The sequence below is a fragment of the Poecilia formosa genome, unplaced genomic scaffold (genome assembly GCF_000485575.1).
Source record: "Poecilia formosa unplaced genomic scaffold, Poecilia_formosa-5.1.2 Scaffold17, whole genome shotgun sequence".
NCBI classification, from domain to species: Eukaryota; Metazoa; Chordata; class Actinopteri; order Cyprinodontiformes; family Poeciliidae; genus Poecilia; species Poecilia formosa.
Window position 1 is genome coordinate 3,165,819 of NW_006799956.1, and position 18,032 is coordinate 3,183,850.

General features: G+C 38.6%; 3 protein-coding genes across 3 annotated transcripts; all 3 read right to left on the reverse strand.

Annotated features, from left to right (window-relative positions):
• Window positions 1-94: 94 nt before the first annotated feature.
• Window positions 95-1,983, reverse strand: LOC103134511 (dispanin subfamily A member 2b-like). The gene is made up of 2 exons (XM_007546781.2): window positions 1,731-1,983; window positions 95-521 (listed from the first exon to the last, which is right to left on the reverse strand). Exons 1-2 carry the CDS (start codon window positions 1,911-1,913, stop codon window positions 333-335), a joined length of 372 nt encoding a protein of 123 aa, XP_007546843.1. The 5' UTR covers window positions 1,914-1,983; the 3' UTR covers window positions 95-332.
• Window positions 1,984-3,606: 1,623 nt separating this feature from the next.
• LOC103134512 (dispanin subfamily A member 2b-like) lies at window positions 3,607-5,910 on the reverse strand. Its single transcript, XM_007546783.2, has 2 exons — window positions 5,639-5,910; window positions 3,607-3,957 (listed from the first exon to the last, which is right to left on the reverse strand). Exons 1-2 carry the CDS (start codon window positions 5,858-5,860, stop codon window positions 3,811-3,813), a joined length of 369 nt encoding a protein of 122 aa, XP_007546845.1. The 5' UTR covers window positions 5,861-5,910; the 3' UTR covers window positions 3,607-3,810.
• A 674-nt stretch (window positions 5,911-6,584) lies between these two features.
• Window positions 6,585-16,568, reverse strand: cat (catalase). The gene is made up of 13 exons (XM_007546784.2): window positions 16,394-16,568; window positions 13,768-13,939; window positions 13,464-13,574; window positions 12,946-13,076; window positions 12,734-12,838; window positions 11,518-11,643; window positions 11,241-11,432; window positions 10,894-11,046; window positions 10,683-10,821; window positions 9,533-9,663; window positions 8,532-8,639; window positions 7,256-7,339; window positions 6,585-7,163 (listed from the first exon to the last, which is right to left on the reverse strand). Exons 1-13 carry the CDS (start codon window positions 16,457-16,459, stop codon window positions 7,098-7,100), a joined length of 1,584 nt encoding a protein of 527 aa, XP_007546846.1. The 5' UTR covers window positions 16,460-16,568; the 3' UTR covers window positions 6,585-7,097.
• Between the last annotated feature and the right edge of the window lie 1,464 nt (window positions 16,569-18,032).

Sequence of the window (18,032 nt, forward strand, 5' to 3'; positions counted from 1 at the left end):
AATCAGTACTATCTCAGTTTGTGTCACAATATTTTTATGTATAAATTAAAATTGGAGACTCATCACACACACATAAATGAACAGACATTTCTGTGGTTTAGAGAGCACAGCGTTGGATGTTTTTATTATCGTGAAAAAAGCTTTTTATTCATGTGAGCAAGACACATTTTGCTGTTTGGTTGATAAGCAAACTTTACAGAAATGAAGCTCTTCTTCACCGCTTTAGGCTTTACTAGCAGTATTACTGTAACAGTTTCATTTTGATATCAGAGGAAAAACCAGTACAAACAAGCCATGGCGTTGGAGAAACCCTCAAACATTATGAAAGATGGTTAATTGGCGCCCCAGGGTCTTCTCTGACTTGTATATTGCGCCACTTTCACAGCCGCAACAATCTGCACAACGATGATGATAAAGAGAATCAGAGAGGTCAGGCTCACGGCCACGATGTTGAAAATACGAGCGCAGGAGCCGTGACGTTTGGCTCCGTCCTGATCTCCAACCACCTTCCGGTCTCTGGCCTGAAATCAACAAATAAATAAATACATTATTTTAATAACCAGATCCTTCCGGTTATTATTATTATTATTTTTAATCTATTTATTTTGAACATGATAGAAGTATAAAATCACACACACAAACGAGGAATGCAAAAGACACACATTTTTGTACCACAATAATCTTAACTTGCTTGAAAAGCAGTAGGAGGAAGTAAAAAAACTCATAAACTCGAACTCCTTAAACTCACCTTATTTTCAGATGGACTCTCATTATTAAATAAAAAAATAACAAACAGGTTAATTAGTTTTCCATTTTATCTGGGTTTATATATGTTTAAATATATACATCCATACACACACTCATAAGCTTCAGCCTCAATTTACATAAACACATTAGTGCTATCTCTCTCCCATATTTCTATATCTTGTGAAAATGATTGAGGAACTATAAGATTCACTATTTTAGAGTAAAAAAAAATTAAATTATTATGTAAAGTGTAACTTTAGTAATATATTTAATTAGAATTTAAATACGCAAGAAAAAAATACTTTTAGAAAGTGTACCAAATATAAATGTTTAAAAAGATTATTAGAAGCATGTTTTTAAAAATGTATTTATTTTACACTTTTAGTAATAAGTATATCCACTTGATAACATACAAAAATGTACTTCAGAATAATACAGTATATCTAAAGTATACTGACGTATACTAAAGTATGCTATGTTTTCACCATCGAAATCACAGTTAATGACGTAAATGGCATCCTGAAGAAGCTCATTTAAAATGGGAATGTTTTTTTTAAGAACAGTATCTGTGTTGCTGTTTTCTAATAAAGTAATAATATTTTTTTTTAAATAATTTTTATCATTACCACAGTGATTGTTCTAATGATAAAAATTATCATTACTACATTATGCACAAAATATCACAATAAAATTCTGAGTCTGTATGATTTTTGAATTTTGTGAAATAAAGGATTCAGTTATTAATCTTTCAGTGATCCAGTCTAGAGTTGCATGATTACTTGTGGTTAGTTTCATAATTATTAATCATAATTATAGTTTGAATGAACCTCGTTTGTAAAAGTCTTTTACCAAAATGCCCATCAGAAGCCAGTCTCCACCTCTATTCTTGATTCGTGTCTTTCTTTCCCTTTCCTTTGATAATCACGAGCCAAAGTTGTTCATATTAAAGACTAAATACGGGGAAACTATTTGCACAAAATCACCTTGACAGAATAAATGAGAGCCGCCAATCCAAGACAGCAGAAGTTTCCGTAGACGAAGCTGCAGAGCGACCAGACCAAATAATCTTTTGGAGGCTCCGGGGGGACGGTCACTACGAAGTGCTGAACTCCTGTGGGGCCCCCATGCTGTCCAGGGGACGCTTCGTTGCAGTAACCAGGATGCATGGCTCTCTGCTCAGCTGCAGGTGGAAGAGGAATCTGAACGGTCCGTTGAAGAACTTGGTTCCCTATACAGTGTGGTTTTCCTGTTTTATGATGGAGGTGGCATAACAGGAAATTGTACCAGTGGGACCCCCCCCTCTCCCCCACCCACCATCTTATTTTCACTTTCTTTGCAGAGCTTAGAGGTTCCAACTTTTTACATCTATGCATCACGCTTGTGCTTGCAAAAGAGAGCGAAATGTACTTTCTCTCTCCAAAAATCACCTATTTGCCAAATAATTCAAGGAGTTCTTTTTAAAAGTAAGTCATTAAAAGCAGAAGGAGGATGGACTTTATTAAACAAAACCGATTTAAGTCAGATAAAGCAGAAAGCAGTGCTTATTTGAAACTTTGAATGATAAAATTACAAATAGAAATCAAAAAAGTGTGGCTTGCATAAATATTCAAGCCTTCTTACTCTCTATCCCCTCTCAATAAAAATCCAGAACAATCATTTGCATTCACATAACAGCTTCTTAACTTTAAGCATCCATCCAGCTGCTCTGTGAAGACTCAGAGTTTGTACCAGAACGTTAGAGAACACAAGAAAAGGGATTCAGACCAAAGAACTCAGCAGTCAGGGCAGGGATTAATAGATAACAATAGATATAAGTTTAAAGTAGGATCTGGTTGGAAAACATAAACCAATTTCAGAAAACTCTATTCAATCTAACAATGGAAGAAGGTAGCAAAACTGCACACTTAAAAAAACATGGCCTCCATTTTCTGCTGGCTGGTCTTGGTGCTGTTTTTTGAGAGGTTCACCACAGGCTGGAGTAAAGAAACAACACTTTATAGAGAAGACGATCTGCACAGATAAAGCAGCAAATAGCCACATTATGTCCACAGCTAGGGATTAAGGTCATTATTTCGTTTATCTTAAGACGAGACAAGATAAAATAATTTATTAGTAAACTAATACAAATAAATGGACTGAACTTCACAAAGTGCCGTTCTACAAAGTATTTCCACTTCAAAGTCAGAAGTGCAGACCCAAACGATACCAGCGCTATATTTCCCAGACAAATAAGTCAGTTCTATACAAAAATCAAGTAATTATGTCACCTTCAGTTGACATGAAAATGCTTTCTATATCAACAATAAATTTCCCTTTGTGTTTCTGAACACCTTGAAATTGGCTTCCTGTCTCTTTAAGAACCACCTGCCGTTTCTGTCATTTCACAGCAATGCTACATGCCGTTTACAACATGTCTTAGGCGCATTGGATTTTGTTGTAATAAATTTACCAAAACAAACAAACAAAAAAAAAACATTACACATAATACAAAATTGGTGCTGGAAAATGGCAACTCAGAATACAATAGAACCTCAGTTGAATGATCTCGCGACAGACCCAGAAAGTATGTTTTTTAAAGAACCGGATCAAATTAAGAGGATCTTACACAACGTTTCTAGATATCTTCCAGTCATCCTCATATACACACACATCCACAGGTGACCTTTAAACGTCCTATCTGAGGTGCTGCTCATTTTCTCATGACTGTTCACTGAATTCAGAATCAAAATGTCAGCTTTCTCATCCGGTTACAATGGTTTCTGTCTTTATTATCCCCAATTTGTCAGTCTGTGACACAATATTTTAACATTTCAAAATTAAATTGGAGACTCGGCACACAAAAATGAAAGGAGATCTCTGTGTTTTAAAGAATGTGGTGTTTTTTATTAATATAGTGAAACAAGCTTTCCATTCATCGCAGCTAGAACATGGTTATGCAGATTGCGCATAAGCAAACTTTACACAATGGAAGTTCTTCTTTACGGCCTTAAACCTTAATACTTTTACTACTACAGCTACTGTCACGGTTTCAGTTTGATACCAGAGCAAAAACAGAAAAGCTAGTTAGCGAGAAGTCAAAGCAAGCAAAACAATGATTGTAAGTACGGCGGCTACAGATGTCAGGACGGTCGCCACGATGTTGATGACCCGAGCGGTGGAGCCGTAATGTCTGGCTCCCTCCAGATCTCCGACCACCTTGCGGTCTCTGGCCTGAAATCAGCAAAGATATTTCTGTTAAATGAGAACAGAAAGTCAGTAAAACAGAAAGTGTCGTAGTTTTGTGTTTTATTGAGTTCTCCTTTTTTCTCTTTACTTCTCATTTTATCTCACGTCTGTGATTTTTTATATTGCGTTGGTCGTGTCCTTCTCATGCTGAGTTGCGCTGCACCTGTTTATTGTTCTCTAGTTTCTGTGGGTTTGTGATTCTAACATTCATTTCATTTTCTACCTACACAGCTACTCTCACTCAGGTTCAACGGCCTCCCACCACTCTGGTCCATTCTGACTCTTTCTATTGTCTGTTCACCTCCCAGCTCTGTTTCTGTTTGAACGATTAATTTTTGTCATGGATTCTGACTCCTGCCTTGCCTGGATCTGATTCGAGTTCCTGCAGAGAAAGGTAGTTCAACAAAGTATGGGGAAAGTTTACAGACAGGGCTTTATTCTTGCAGAGTTTAGAAAACACTACAGCTCCTCCCCCAGTGCTTTATCGTAAGGTTTCTGAGAAATCTGCACTTTCAGCAGAAAAACAAGTTGGTTGCGTGTTTGCTGACTGGCAGAATGTGCAGACTCTTGTGCAAACATCAGCAGATAAAATAATATTGGCACATTTCTGAAAACCACAGGTCTCAAATGTCAAAGAACTACGGTTTTGGTGTTTTATTTAGTTACGATGATAGAGTACAGCAGTGGTTTAGAAAAGTTGGTTCAACAAAATTTTCTGTTAAATGAGAACAAAAACTGAGTAAAATAGAAAGTGTCTTAGTTTTGTGTGGAGGTTTTCCCTCCACGGTTAATGAAGACCTCTCTGCTTTATCCCACTGGAAAAAACTTTACCAGCGTTTGCTTTTTGTTAGAGCATAGTGAATGTGGCTGTATATAGATTAGTGATTGTGGTTCAAATGATTGTGGAGTTGTGGTTTGAATCCGTGTGAAAGTAAAACACACTTAATAATTCGTTTGTTTCTGTTGTTTAGCTCATTTAAAATGTCGTAAAGCAGGGGTCCCCAAACTACGGCCCTTGGTCCGGCCCCCTGAACAATACCAGAGAGCATTCAGTGTTTTTTTTCTCATATATATGTGGATTTTTCTTCAACCACCAGGGGGGCTCTTGAACAGATATGAAACTTAGTTTCCCTCAATGAAATATATACTAGTCAGTACCAGTCACCGTTTCGCTCACGGTTTTTTTCCATTTGCATTCTGGGTAAAAATCTATCTACAAACGCAAATATGTCGGCAGTAATCCAGCCCCCCGGTCCACAGTTTCACTCCCCCCCCCAAACAAAACTAAGACCCGCCCCCGACCAGAAAAGGGAACAGTTATGTGGCCCTCGCAGGAAAAAGTTTGGGGACCCCTGCCGTAAAGTTTCAGTGTTAAAGGTTCATGAGAATTTAGGGTTTATTCATCTTTAAGAATAGGCTCTTGTATTTTTAAGTCAAAAACGGTCTCAAAGCAATTTTATTGTTTATCCAAATAACTTCTGGGGCAATTTATTAAACAGTAAAATCTGTTAGAGTGACAGACCCACAGTAGCTCTGACTAGGGCTGCAGTTTGAAATAAAACCTTCACTGTTCATCAGCATATTGGAGACGACCACCTGTCATAGATTATAACTCCAAACTGCTTCTTTAACTGGTGATAAATATCACCAAGCTTTAAAAACTGACCTTTACGGAGAAGATGAGGGCCGCCAGTCCCAGGCAGAGCGGATTCCCATACATGAAGCAAGCGAGAGACCAGATGATGTCATCGCTGGGCTGCACAGCTGGGATGTTCACGGCGCTCTGATGGACCATCATGGGAGGCTGAGCGTGGACTTCAGGACCAAAATACTGCGGCAAAGTAACAACCACAGGCTGGTGACCCTTATCTGGTGAAGCTGTGGCCATTCCTGTAGCATCAGCAGCTGTGCAGGTTCTGGAGAAGTGGAGCGGTTTGAACCTTTTAAGAGCTTAAGTTATGACTCTTTCTTCCTCATTTCTCAACTGTAGATTACCTGGACAGGATCCTGCTGTCTTTTAAGAGGAAGATGACACACACACACACACACACATTGTCTTTTAAAGACAATGTGAAAAGAATGTTTTTTTTTTTACATATTTCTTAAAACTGACTATGTTGCAACAGTAAAATATGAAACAGGTAATCTGGTCAGAAACAACCAATCAGAACCAGGAGGAAGGTCTTAGCGCTGCCAGTCAGGGTTGCGTACACACTACTAAATTTACGAATGGCAGAGAAACAACTTACCGCTACAGAAAAACAGTTTATCCACCATCTTCGGTGGACATGCACTCTAGACTGAGCTCTGTTGTGCTGAGGGCAAAGGGGAGAGCATGAGCAGCGCGTACAAGAACATGATGGACAGCACTAAGTCTTTCTCCCTGACTCTGACTGGTTGTTTCTGACAGAGATATGCATTTGTTCAGATTGCAAAAGGAACCTGATTTTTTTCCGGATTGTCTCATGTTAAACTGTCACAAGATATAAGTAGAAACATGCTGTAGTTTTAAATTACTGGAATTCTACATGCACTTAAAGGAGCACAAGACTTTTAGCCAACTCTCACAATATAAGGCATTTACATAAGCAGAAGAAAATATTCAGCCCTCCAGCATTTTGAATGATTTTATTATTTGAAAACAGATTAATAAATTTGTATATTAACATTCAACATTGAGGGATTCAGTCAAGTCTGAGTTAAACAACCCAGACGTTAATAATGTCCTTTACCAAGCGATCAGTCGCTTTGCGGTAAGAGACAGGCACAGAGATCAGCATCGTTTCAAACAGACATACTTTCAAAATTAGCTTAGTTAAACATCTTCAAGTTTTACAACTTTAGAGAAAAGTTTATTGTTGGTTAACTGAATCAAACTGAAACAGCAACAAGGCATCGATGTATTAAAGGTAATTTAATAAAACTGCAGCCTAATCTCAACAGTATTACCTTATAGCATTCAATGCAATAAAATGAATTTTTGATGGTTACCTGACCTGATATTTAATAAAGTAAGGATTAACTGTTTGCAATGGATCAAAGCCAAGCTTAAGCACTACTGCGACAGTAATTAGCACGTTGAGGCTGATCCAATCAGTCGGCGGTCATGTGAGCAGATCTGCTGATCACATCTTGGAGGACGCGGCGATGGCGGCGGCTCCTGGACGGCTGTAGACACGGACGTTTGTGTTCTGGGAACAGGAAGTGAGCTCATTAGAAAACGAGCAGATTTCTATTACCTGAACTTTTTTACTCCATGACAACGAACCGGCCGTTTGGTTACCTTCTTGGCTTCGGCGTTGTACTTGTCGAGTAAAGTCTGAACCCGGTTTCCGTAGTCTGGATGGACGGCCTTCAGGTTTTCCACCTGCAGGAAGAACGTTGAATAAATGCATCTATGTTCATGTTTCCTTTTTTAAAGTGATGCACACAAAAAATGTGAGACTAGCACAAAGTCATAAGGTTGTGCAAAGTTACAACTCTGGCAGCAAATTTACAAAAGGTGCAAACAGGGATTAGTTTTTTTTCCATAACACAGGAAACCAGAGCAGTATATGTGGCTGCTGTGACATCAATGAATGACATCACTCCATCACCTTTCATTTCTCATACAAGTGTTTAAAAATTAACTTTGCGGTGGCGAGTCACACCGGTGGAGACAAACATGAAAAAGACGCTCAGGAAAACAAATGAGAAAAATAAATGTCATTTAAGGTTCCCACTTTCAGAAGGATTTATTCTAAACTGCGTAGCATCTGAAGGTTAATTATCCTGACTTAAAATAAACCAAATATTGGAGAACAGTAAGCCAAAATTCAGTGTTTCAGACAAGTGGACAAGTGTATATATTAAAAAAAAGAGGATATTGTAAACAGAAATGTGAGAATTCATTTCAATGCACTCAGTGATTGGTTGGAGCTCATTTAACATGAATTACTGCATCGGTGAGGCGTGGCACGGAGGCCGTCAGCCAAGGGGAAACTGAAACAAGGTTTTGAAAGCGTCCATTGATGGCGTTCCTCATCTTTGGTGTTCAACTCAGGCCACGACCTGGTGCATTACATAACATTTACACGTTAAAAATGCTGGGTTTTAACGGTTGTTATGTAACATTCTCAATTGTTTTTGACACCGAATGTCAGGATTTCATCATCTATAAAACATAATTATCAACATTTATAAGACATAATAGCTCAAATCTTAAAAAGTGAAAGATTTGGATTCATTTTTGCATAATGTGGTTGAATTACTAAAACAACATTTTAAATGTCCTAGTCAAAACCTTAGAGAACTTGATTCTCTAAGCAGGAAACAAAAAAAACAAAACCAGATGTGTTGCTTTAAATGTCGGGCTCTGTTCATCACCATTCTTTCTTGTTTACAAATGTTTTCCCCATCTGTTTCCATAGCAACCAGATAATCACAAAGCAGGCCTTTGCACATGCTAGTTTCATGCAGCAACATCCTGTGGTTTGAAAAGAGAAACAATCTTTGTACTTCATTGAAATGCAGCGCAGCGACTCGTTTGCTCCACACTGCGAGTTCTGACCTGAACTCACCATTCGTTTCTGGATGAAGAGCTGGGCTCCCTTCAGGGCCCCGGCAACGTTCTGGCACAGCCGCTGGCGCTCGTCCTCGTTCAGCACCTGGGTGTAGAAGGCCCGGACCTGCAGCCGGCCGCACACGGACCCGGTCAGACCCAGACACAGTAAACACAGTCCTACAGTTTCAGATGAAACTTATCTTGGTAACACTCATAATGTCATGAACATGAAGGAGTCGTCATGAGGTAAATAATGACACTTTTTTTTTTGTTTTGTTTTTTAAGGTTTGTTGGCCTTTATTTGAAAGTAGTTTGACAGGAAACAGGGTAATGAGAGAGAGGGAAGACATGCGGCATGTCGTCAGGCCGGGAATCGAACCTGCGACCACCGGCACGAGGACCAAGGCCTCAATACGTGGGTCGTGCTTTGCTCCTGCGGCACCACAGCACCCCAAACAAAGACACTTTTAATGTAAAGTTGCTTTAAAAGTCCATTAAAAGTGTCATGACATCATAGACATTCATGAAGACTCCTTCATGTTCATGACGTCATTCTTACCTTCAAATAAAGTGTTTGCCACATTTTTTGTTTAATTTCAATTGATATGTTGGTGAAGTCTCCCTTTTAGAAGCTTATGGATATGTTGTGTCCAACATGCTGGGAAAAACCCGTCTACATGCCGAGTTGTATTTGTAGAGATGGAGTGAGTTGTTGATGAGAAAAGCTGATTTGGTCTAATTGTCAAGTTTCCGTTGCGCTCCAGTTTCAAGTTACACCACCGCACCAAACGTACATGAAGGACGGTGGAGGAGCGGACATTTTTAGATGCATGAGAACTCTATTGTACTCTGACAGTGATTCCACGTAGCTGTTTATTGTTTTACTGGTATGGGCTTGGAAGGTTATATTTAGATCATTTTCTGCGTTGAATTCAACAGGCTGAAAACGTCGACTTCCTGTGAGCGACTGGCAGACAGCCACACAGAGGCTATTAGAGGCGGCGGGGTCATCGTCACCTGCGTCACGTTGTCTTCGTCTTCGCTGTTGTAACGGGCGACGTCAGGCGAAACGCTGAACCTGGACTCCACAAAGCGAGGCTGGGTCTGCGGGGCGCTGAAGCTGTTGGGGTAGTAGTTTGGAGCGCCACCTGGAGGTCAGATGGAGCAAGAACTGGTTGAGCTTAAGAGGGAGATTTTTAAAAATTATATCGGATTAAGCATATAAACATCAGGAGAGACAAAGACAGAAGAACGAGTGAAGAAATTCACATCAGTTGATTAATCAACACAAACATTTTACCAGTTTTAGCCACATGTGTAAATATAAATATTTATGTGCAAATATACATAAACTTGTCCAATTCTGGTCACTTTAAAGTCGTAGTGTCCATCATTACATTTTAAACCAAAGGTATAGTAGGAAGTTGATTTTTCCCCTCCAGGCTGGCACTTAAACTAACCAAAGACTATTTTTTTATATTTGATAATTGTAAATACATAAGAGACCAAATTTATTTATTTGTATTTATTCTTGCTATTCATACATTTAATTCTTACAGCTGTCATAAAACTGAAAATTTAGCGCCACGATTTCTGGGAGCAAACTGACCTTGGTTAGAAAATGACCACAGTTTAGTTTTAAGGTGTTACAAATCTGCAAAATGTAGAATTACAGCTTTAATTTACCTCACTAATAGTGAACCACACAGCATAAATGTATTAATAATAATAACACAGAGTTTCTGCAAGTTTTACCAATTCAAATGTAAATATCATTAAGACTATAAGAATGAAATTTAATACCTGCATCTCCATAAAAACATACAAACTTTGCCCAGCCAACTGGCGATAAATTAGCATTTACCCAGGATGCAAAAAAGCTAGCTAGCTATTTAGCGGTGGTATGCTAGCAGTGGGTGACAGAACCCTCAAAGTTTTGCCTGACAGAAATTTCCAGCAGTAAAAAAAAAAAAAAAAAGTAAAATATATATGTAATCTATGGGATTAACAGTCCTGTCAAGATACAAGTTAAGACCTGTGATTAACAGATTAAAGGCCAACTTACTTACTTATAAAAATGTTTTCAAGACATTTTAAGGTCTTAATTTTAGACATGAATTTCAGACGTAAAGACATTTTAAGGCGGAGCAGCAGGTGAACGACTCACCCTGGTTGTCAGACATGCACATGGGGCCGTCTCGTTGGTAGTTGGCCACGCGGGCCCTGAAGGGACAGTTGACCGGGATCTGCAGGTAGTTGGCTCCCAGCCGATGGCGATGCGTGTCTGGGTAGGAGAAGAGCCGACCCTACGCCGAGGCAGACCAGGTTAACCTCTGGTGAATACCAACACCATCTCCTCAGCCGATTTACTGCGTCACCTGCAGCATCTTGTCGGGGCTGGCCTCGATGCCTGGAGGCATGTTGCTGGGGTCAAAGGCCAGCTGCTCCACCTCTGCGAAGTAGTTGACCGGGTTCCGGTTGAGGACCAGTTTGCCCACAGGGATCAGAGGGAACTCCTTATGCGACCACACCTGGGAGAGTTGGAAAAGTCGATTGAAAATGAAACGAATGCGTTCAAGAGACATCGAAGGAAGCGGTTTGATTAAAAGGTTCTCCTCTACTTTACTAACACTTTGCTGGTATCGAGGAACCCAGAGTTCAGTTCTGTAACAAAAGTTCAAACCGGAGGGACAATCAGCTGTTTCACCCTGTTGGGACTCCGTACCTTAGTGAGATCAAAGGGGTTGAACTGGAACCTCTCCGCCTGGTCAAAGGTCATGACTTGGATGTAAAAGGTCCAGGACGGAAAGTCGCCGTTAGCGATGGCGTTGAACAGGTCTCCGATGGCGTAATCCGGGTTGGTGGCTGCAAGGCGGTCTGCCTCCTCCACAGACAGGTTTTTTATTCCTTGATCAGTCTTTAGAAAAAGAAAAAAAAATAAATAAAAAAATAAAATCCATCGCAGAGCTCTGCAACCCAACAAACCAGTTCCAGAAACGGACCTTGTAATGGAACTTGCAGTAGACGCATTTGCCGTCAGCGTTGACCAGCTTGAAGGTGTGGGAACCGTAGCCGTTCATGTGGCGGTGGCCGTCAGGCAGGCCTCGGTCGCTGAACAGGAACGACACCTGAGAGGAAAAAAAAAAAAAAGAGGTTTATTTACAAAAAATACATGTTTTACCACTGTTACTGCTGTCAAACTGATTTTAAATCAAACAGAGAAGCTTCATTTGATTATAGTAAGGAAATTAGCTTTGATCACTGACCACAAGATGGCAGTAAAGTCCTTTGGATATGATCCTTTGGTAATCGAATGTGAGAGAATCACAGTATACAAGACTAAGGCTGAAACAATTAATCTGATTGATCGCTTATTGAAGTAATAATCAACTAATTTAGTAACCAATCAATCATTAACTGGAGTAAAAACAATGAAAAATCCCAACATATTCAGAGCAATAAGATAAAACAATACAAAATGTTTAGATTTATTTTGCATTTAAGATAAAACCACATTTGTTTGCCATTATATTTTTAAACAAAAGCTCCTCAAGTGTCATGTTTTATATTCAACCTGTTCAAGTTCACTAAAGAAAGGCTGTTATTGAATTTCAGCCAATAAAATTATTATTCCCCATTTTAAAAGAGGAAACTAAATTATTTGTTTATTTCCATCTTTGAGTGTAATTCTAATATTATATAGAAAAAGCTTAAGTACTTTAATGAAAAATTCGCAGAATATGCTTTTTTTTTTTACCCGATTTGTCAGATTAATCACTTACTAAAATAACAGCTGCAAGCCGTATATGAGACAAAGCAAACCAAACTTTAAATGACTGTCTACATTTTCATTTTAATACTTCATCTATAATATGATTTCTTGTAAATGCAATCTGTCTTTTATCTAATCTGACCCCAGGAAGAATTGCTGATGCTACTGATCCTAACGAGAATCTTAAACAGGAACAGGAAGTAGACGTGTTCCTGCTCCATCATGGCTGTGTGGAGAGTCGGAGACAATCTGCGACAAATCAAACCGTCTTCATAGTCCGAAGGCAGAAAGAGAGCGTTAAAGTAGATACTGACGAATAAAACAAATAAAAATGTTCATCAGCAGGAGCAACTATGATTTGCAAAGATCTCCATTACCAATTCATTTTAAAAAAATGTGTTTAATTTAGTTTCTAAAAGTGCTAAAGGTTGGATATCGGCGGCTACCTGATGCAGACTCTCAGGCCTCAGGCTCCAGAAGTCCCACACCATGTCAGGATCCTTCATGTGGGTTTGAGGGTTACGCTTCTGAGAATGAACGAAGGACGGAAACTGCAGAAGGGGGGAAGAACAAAAAAAAAAAGAAAAAGCATGGGCAAAATAATAAATAAAATGTTTGATCTTCTCACTTGAACTCCAAATTTTAAATGCCAACTTACAAGCATCGCATCCCTGATGAAGAAGATGGGGGTGTTGTTGCCCGTCAGGTCCCAGTTCCCCTCCTCGGTGTAAAACTTTACAGCAAAGCCTCGGGGGTCTCGGACGGTGTCGGCCGATCCAGACTCCCCAGCTAAGGACGCAAGCATTTCAATTTATAATATTCAGTCTGTTATGTGTAGTATAACAGAGCCACATAATAAAAGTTGCACAACAGCGCCCTCTGCCATCATGAACAGAACAGAACATGGATGCTGCAGGGGTAGGAGTGTGTGAACGTCATGGTTAAATAAAGAAATATACATATTGCAACACTGCAGCTAGCTAGCAAACTAGAGCGACAGCTAGATGTGTCAACACATTTTTTGGTTCTTGAGATGAAAAATGACATCAGTGGATCACTTCAGAGGAAAAGTATTTTCAAGTGTGAAATTAAATTATTGTGTGCAAACATGGCATAGCTATTCCTGCGATGACAAAGTGTGAAAATATTCCTTGGAAATGAAAATGAATCTCTTACCCACAGTGGAGAAACGGACGGCGATGGGAGTCGTTTTCCCAACATGTTCAAACACCTTGGCTTTGCAGTAGCGGGTGATGTCATGAGTGACCTCAAAGTAGCCGAACGCGCCTGAGTCACGGGAAAAAATTTTTAAAATTATGTTTACATTGGACACTGTTGAATGTTTCAGCGTATCGGCACTGAGAACAATGTAGCAGCTTTTCAAGAGGGCTTACTGTTGTATTATGTGAAACTTATTTATCAAAGCAAAATGAGGCCTTGATTCCAAAACACATGAGCTACAAGACAATCGTTAGCCAACCTGCGCCTTTAGCGTGAACCACTCTCTCTGGGATTCGCTCCCGGTCGAAGTGGGCCATCTCATCGGTGAAGACCACATCCTGCACGAGCAAAGGGCCCCTCGGCCCCGCAGTCTGCAGGTTGAGCTTGTCCCCAACGGGATGGCCACCTCCTGTAGTTAGCACATCTGGTCTCTGAAACAAAATACAGTCCAAGAAATTAAAAAAAAAAGAGAAAACATTAAAGTTTTGGTTCATGGCATTCATACTTATTCTTATTAAAAGTGTTTTTCATGAGGTGACAAGCAAAGAGTAACCCAATGGAAAGCTGACCTGAAAATTGTTAATACACAATACCGTGGCTAACAACTACACCCCTAACTTTACATGTTTACTAACACAACAATATTAATAGCATTTAAAGTCAGTTTGATGTCAAAACCTTCTTTGGATGAGAAAAGAGGATTTTGATTCATCTGTATGGAGACAACAGAAGTAAACACGATCTCTGCCAGTTTCACCAACTCAAATTTAAGACTTTTTAAGACCACCATGAATGAAATTAAAGACATGTAACAGAAATTTACAAAAAAATAAAATAACATTTTTATTTGATTCTTTTGCACAGAATGCACTTTGTATCGTACAAATTAGTAGCAGAAGTGAGCCAGTGGCAACGATGAAGGTCGTCCAGACACCTGGTGATTAATTTTCCCTTAATGATGCACATAAAAAGTTAGCTTGCTAGTGTTTATTAGCAGCTAGTTAGCGGTAGACTCAAACGCTAATTATTTTTACGTGCAAGTCAAATTTTGCCTGACATAAAAGGTTCCCCGAGAACAATAAACTACATAGAAGATACAAGATTAAACAACGTTTATGGCAGGAGTATTTAACGTATCTAAGGCCAACTTGTACATTTTCCAATTAATTTCAGTCTTTAATTTTAGATATATGAATTTAAGACTTCTTAAGGATGCGTGGACACCCTGGAAAATATCTCACCAATATGAACTTAAAACACAGACCAGCCAAAACTATAAAAAAAAATAATAAAAAAACAAGCATAAAAGAAGTGGACTTTTTTTAATCAGTTGTCTGTGTGGCACATTCATCAACAGCTCTACTACTCCTAATCTAAATGTATTAACACCAATCCAACGAGAGTCTGTTGATCACCCACAGATCTAGATTAGGCAAGAAGGAAGACAGAAAAGGCAGCATGTTTATTTACCCATCTATTGAGGACAAAACAATCTATATTCCTGACATTTTTATTCACATCTCACAGAAAGGTCCAAAAATTGTCTAAATTTTTGGACCTTTGCCGTTGTCTGTCTTCTTTCACAAAATAAAAAAAAGAGTAATGGGTCAATGAAACAGGCATGATAGGAGGTGAGTGTGAACATAAATATTAGGCTAATATTTGGTTAAGAATAGAGTATAGCCCTGTGTTCAAGATGAGTGCAGCTAGCTAGCTTTCTATAGCATCCTGGATCAGATGTCAGATGTCCTATATCTTGACATCTGGAACAGATGTCAAGATATAGGAAGAATATTTGTACTTTTTTACAAAGAACTGTGTAGGTTTGTGACATGAACATTGATTTGAAGTTTGTGAAGATGGCAGAAAAAACACCTGAACTGAAATATGCAGAGTTTTTTTAAATTAAGAGTTGAATTATACTGAAAATGAATACGATCTTCTGGTTGAGTAAAAAAAGGGCATATCAAGTAACAGGCGTTTATTTTAACCATTGAAAAGTCACAACATCCATCAAATATTATGAATTTGGGTCAAAACTTTCCACAGACTTTAATGCAAATCAAAGGAAATAAATTGACCCAACTAGTTCTCAACACCCTGCAAATGTCAATTTATAAAAACACAAGATATATGCAGGTCAATAGTTCTTTTCACAACAAATCACGTGTTTTGGAATGCATTGTTTTTTTTTTAATTTATCTTTATTTTACATCAACTTAGTTGTTCACATATTGAGCTAGTTTTGAAAAAAATGTGGTTTAACTAAACCCTTTTTAAGTGCAACAACACTGACTTTACCCAATTAAATGCGTTTTTTTTTTGCATAAACCTGCAACATATATATTATGATAAATAAAAGTGCATTAATAAGACAAATTGAATAAGGAAAATGCTTTCAGAGCTCAATTGGGTTAAACCCTCACATTCAGCTGCAAGAGCAGGTGGACTTCAGTCAGTTTAGCAGACTAATGTAGACTGTACTGTTATGCAACTAAAGGCTCAGGTTCCACCATGAGCAATAAAAATGACCCACTTTCACGTCTTTCAACTTAATTTAACCCACGGGAGACATTTTAGGAGGAATGCTTGGAAGAGCAAGCCCTCGCTTAATGGCGTTGTTTAAACTTTGCTAATGTTTTGTTAGCAAAACATCAGCAACCTCTCTCATTGCTGCAACAAAACGACTACAAAACCGGAGTTCTGATTTAAACAACATTTATTAGCATGTTTGAGATTAGCTAACGCTGATAATGTGCGGACAATGAGTGAACAGTCGACGGGGTTTGATTCTCGTTACCCCCCAGACGACCCGTCACCCAATTCCTGCAAGTCGGACACCATGCAAGCAAAATCCTTGATAAAAATGCAGCATTTGTACAAACCTGGGAGCCTCTGCTCTCCTTCCATATCTTCATCTGGTCGGTAGTTTTATCTCTGTTCTCCGCCATCTCGACAAACCGCACGTCGGGACCACTAACTGCACGGTGGGTGTCTTGGAGAAAATCGTTATCTGTTTACCTCAATGCCACAGAAAGTCTTCCTGGACTTTGTACCACGTGACTCCGCCTTTCCTTCGCCCCTCATTCCTGATTGGCTGATAGGACTGAACTGACCTATTTTCTTTAAAGAAATAAGGGCTTCAGATTGCCTTGTATAACGGTCTAGCGTTTGAGTCAATTTATTAAGAGACGAAGAAGAATATCGAAAACCATTAAAATAAAACAATTAAAAAGAACAACAGGTAAACTTAGTTGAATACAAAACGCATTTTTCGTAGGCACAAGACAATTTAACAAATTGTAATACTACATCAGAGTAAATAGGAAAGAATACATACTTTTTACGTTAGTAAAACGTCTAAAAATACAGTTTTATTATAGTGTAAGATGATTTATTTTTCCTTTTCAATTAATATGGTTTTATGTGAGATTGGTTATTTGCTGGGGATGTTGCATGGATGAGTGGGGGCGCTGTGCCTTCCAGAGGATATATTTCTTTCTTCTTCGAGGTTTTTTTTTCTCTCTCTTCGTTGGGGGCTCCTTCTTATGAGGGGCGGAGACGTTAGGCTGTTCGGTTAGACGGTTGAATAAAAGTCTGCAAAGCTACGCTATTCCCTCTCAGTGTCTGCTCTTTCTCTACCCACGACCTCTTATTTTATGGTGACACAGATTTAGATATCACTATGCAGTGTTACAATAGCTACACCTACAGTTCAGGTTATTGTTTGTTAGCTTGTACTTGGTTCTGTTTTTAAAACGTAATAATAATGAGAGAGTTTTTTGTTCTTACTGTCCTTTTATTGTTTGTCTGTTAGCATTGTCAAAGACCACTTAGGCTATATTAGTTTGTCTCTCAAGAGTTATGCAAACATGGTCTGTTTGACCGTTTACTTCCACTTCAGTGAGTGTTCAGTGTGTATCCACACTTGACATTTAAATATGTATTCTTGTTTTAAGAAAAATATATTCAGACACTTTTTGATGGGAATTTTTCCACGCAATTCCTTTCCAATGCTTTAGCATAAACATATAATTCAAAATCGGGTTTTCATATATTTTCATATGTAATTTTCAATGTTTGGAACCACACCTCTGTAAAACAGAAATATTATCATATATGGAGAACTGTTTTTTTATTATTATTTTTTACTGTAAGTAAAGAAATCTCATCACAAACCAAAAACAGTCTTGTAATTTAAACATATTTTGCCCCAGTGGTATGAAGCAGCTGAATCTAAGAATTGGGGTAGGAAGGAACTCACCAACAGTAACACAACACAGTTTGTTTCTATGGCAACACAAGATAGCTTAGCAATCACAAGTCTTGTTTGTGAGCATAAAGTTTCTCAGGTAAGATCATGCTTTTCTTTTTTTTTAGCTGTAGGTTTTGTTAATTTTGGGGCCAAATGACCAAATGACACTTTGTTGTGAGATATCTAACTGAAAACAGAATTTCAGAGTTGCAGTACAGACTAGTACAATTAAATCCTCACTGATAAAACATATAGTGCTTATGTGTATA

What these genes read in the sequence shown, in the direction of transcription:
- LOC103134511 (XM_007546781.2), bottom strand. Translation starts at nt 1,913, where the DNA reads ATGCATCCTGGTTACTGCAACGAAGCGTCCCCTGGACAGCATGGGGGC. An exon ending in CTCTCATTTATTCTGTCAAG is followed by an intron (nt 522 to 1,730) that starts GTGATTTTGTGC and finishes TGTTGATTTCAG; the next exon opens with GCCAGAGACCGGAAGGTGGT.
- LOC103134512 (XM_007546783.2), bottom strand. Translation starts at nt 5,860, where the DNA reads ATGGCCACAGCTTCACCAGATAAGGGTCACCAGCCTGTGGTTGTTACT. An exon ending in CCCTCATCTTCTCCGTAAAG is followed by an intron (nt 3,958 to 5,638) that starts GTCAGTTTTTAA and finishes TGCTGATTTCAG; the next exon opens with GCCAGAGACCGCAAGGTGGT.
- cat (XM_007546784.2), bottom strand. Translation starts at nt 16,459, where the DNA reads ATGGCGGAGAACAGAGATAAAACTACCGACCAGATGAAGATATGGAAG. An exon ending in AGGAGAGCAGAGGCTCCCAG is followed by an intron (nt 13,940 to 16,393) that starts GTTTGTACAAAT and finishes ATTTTGTTTCAG; the next exon opens with AGACCAGATGTGCTAACTAC. An exon ending in ACGAAGACAACGTGACGCAG is followed by an intron (nt 8,640 to 9,532) that starts GTGACGATGACC and finishes GGCCGGCTGCAG; the next exon opens with GTCCGGGCCTTCTACACCCA.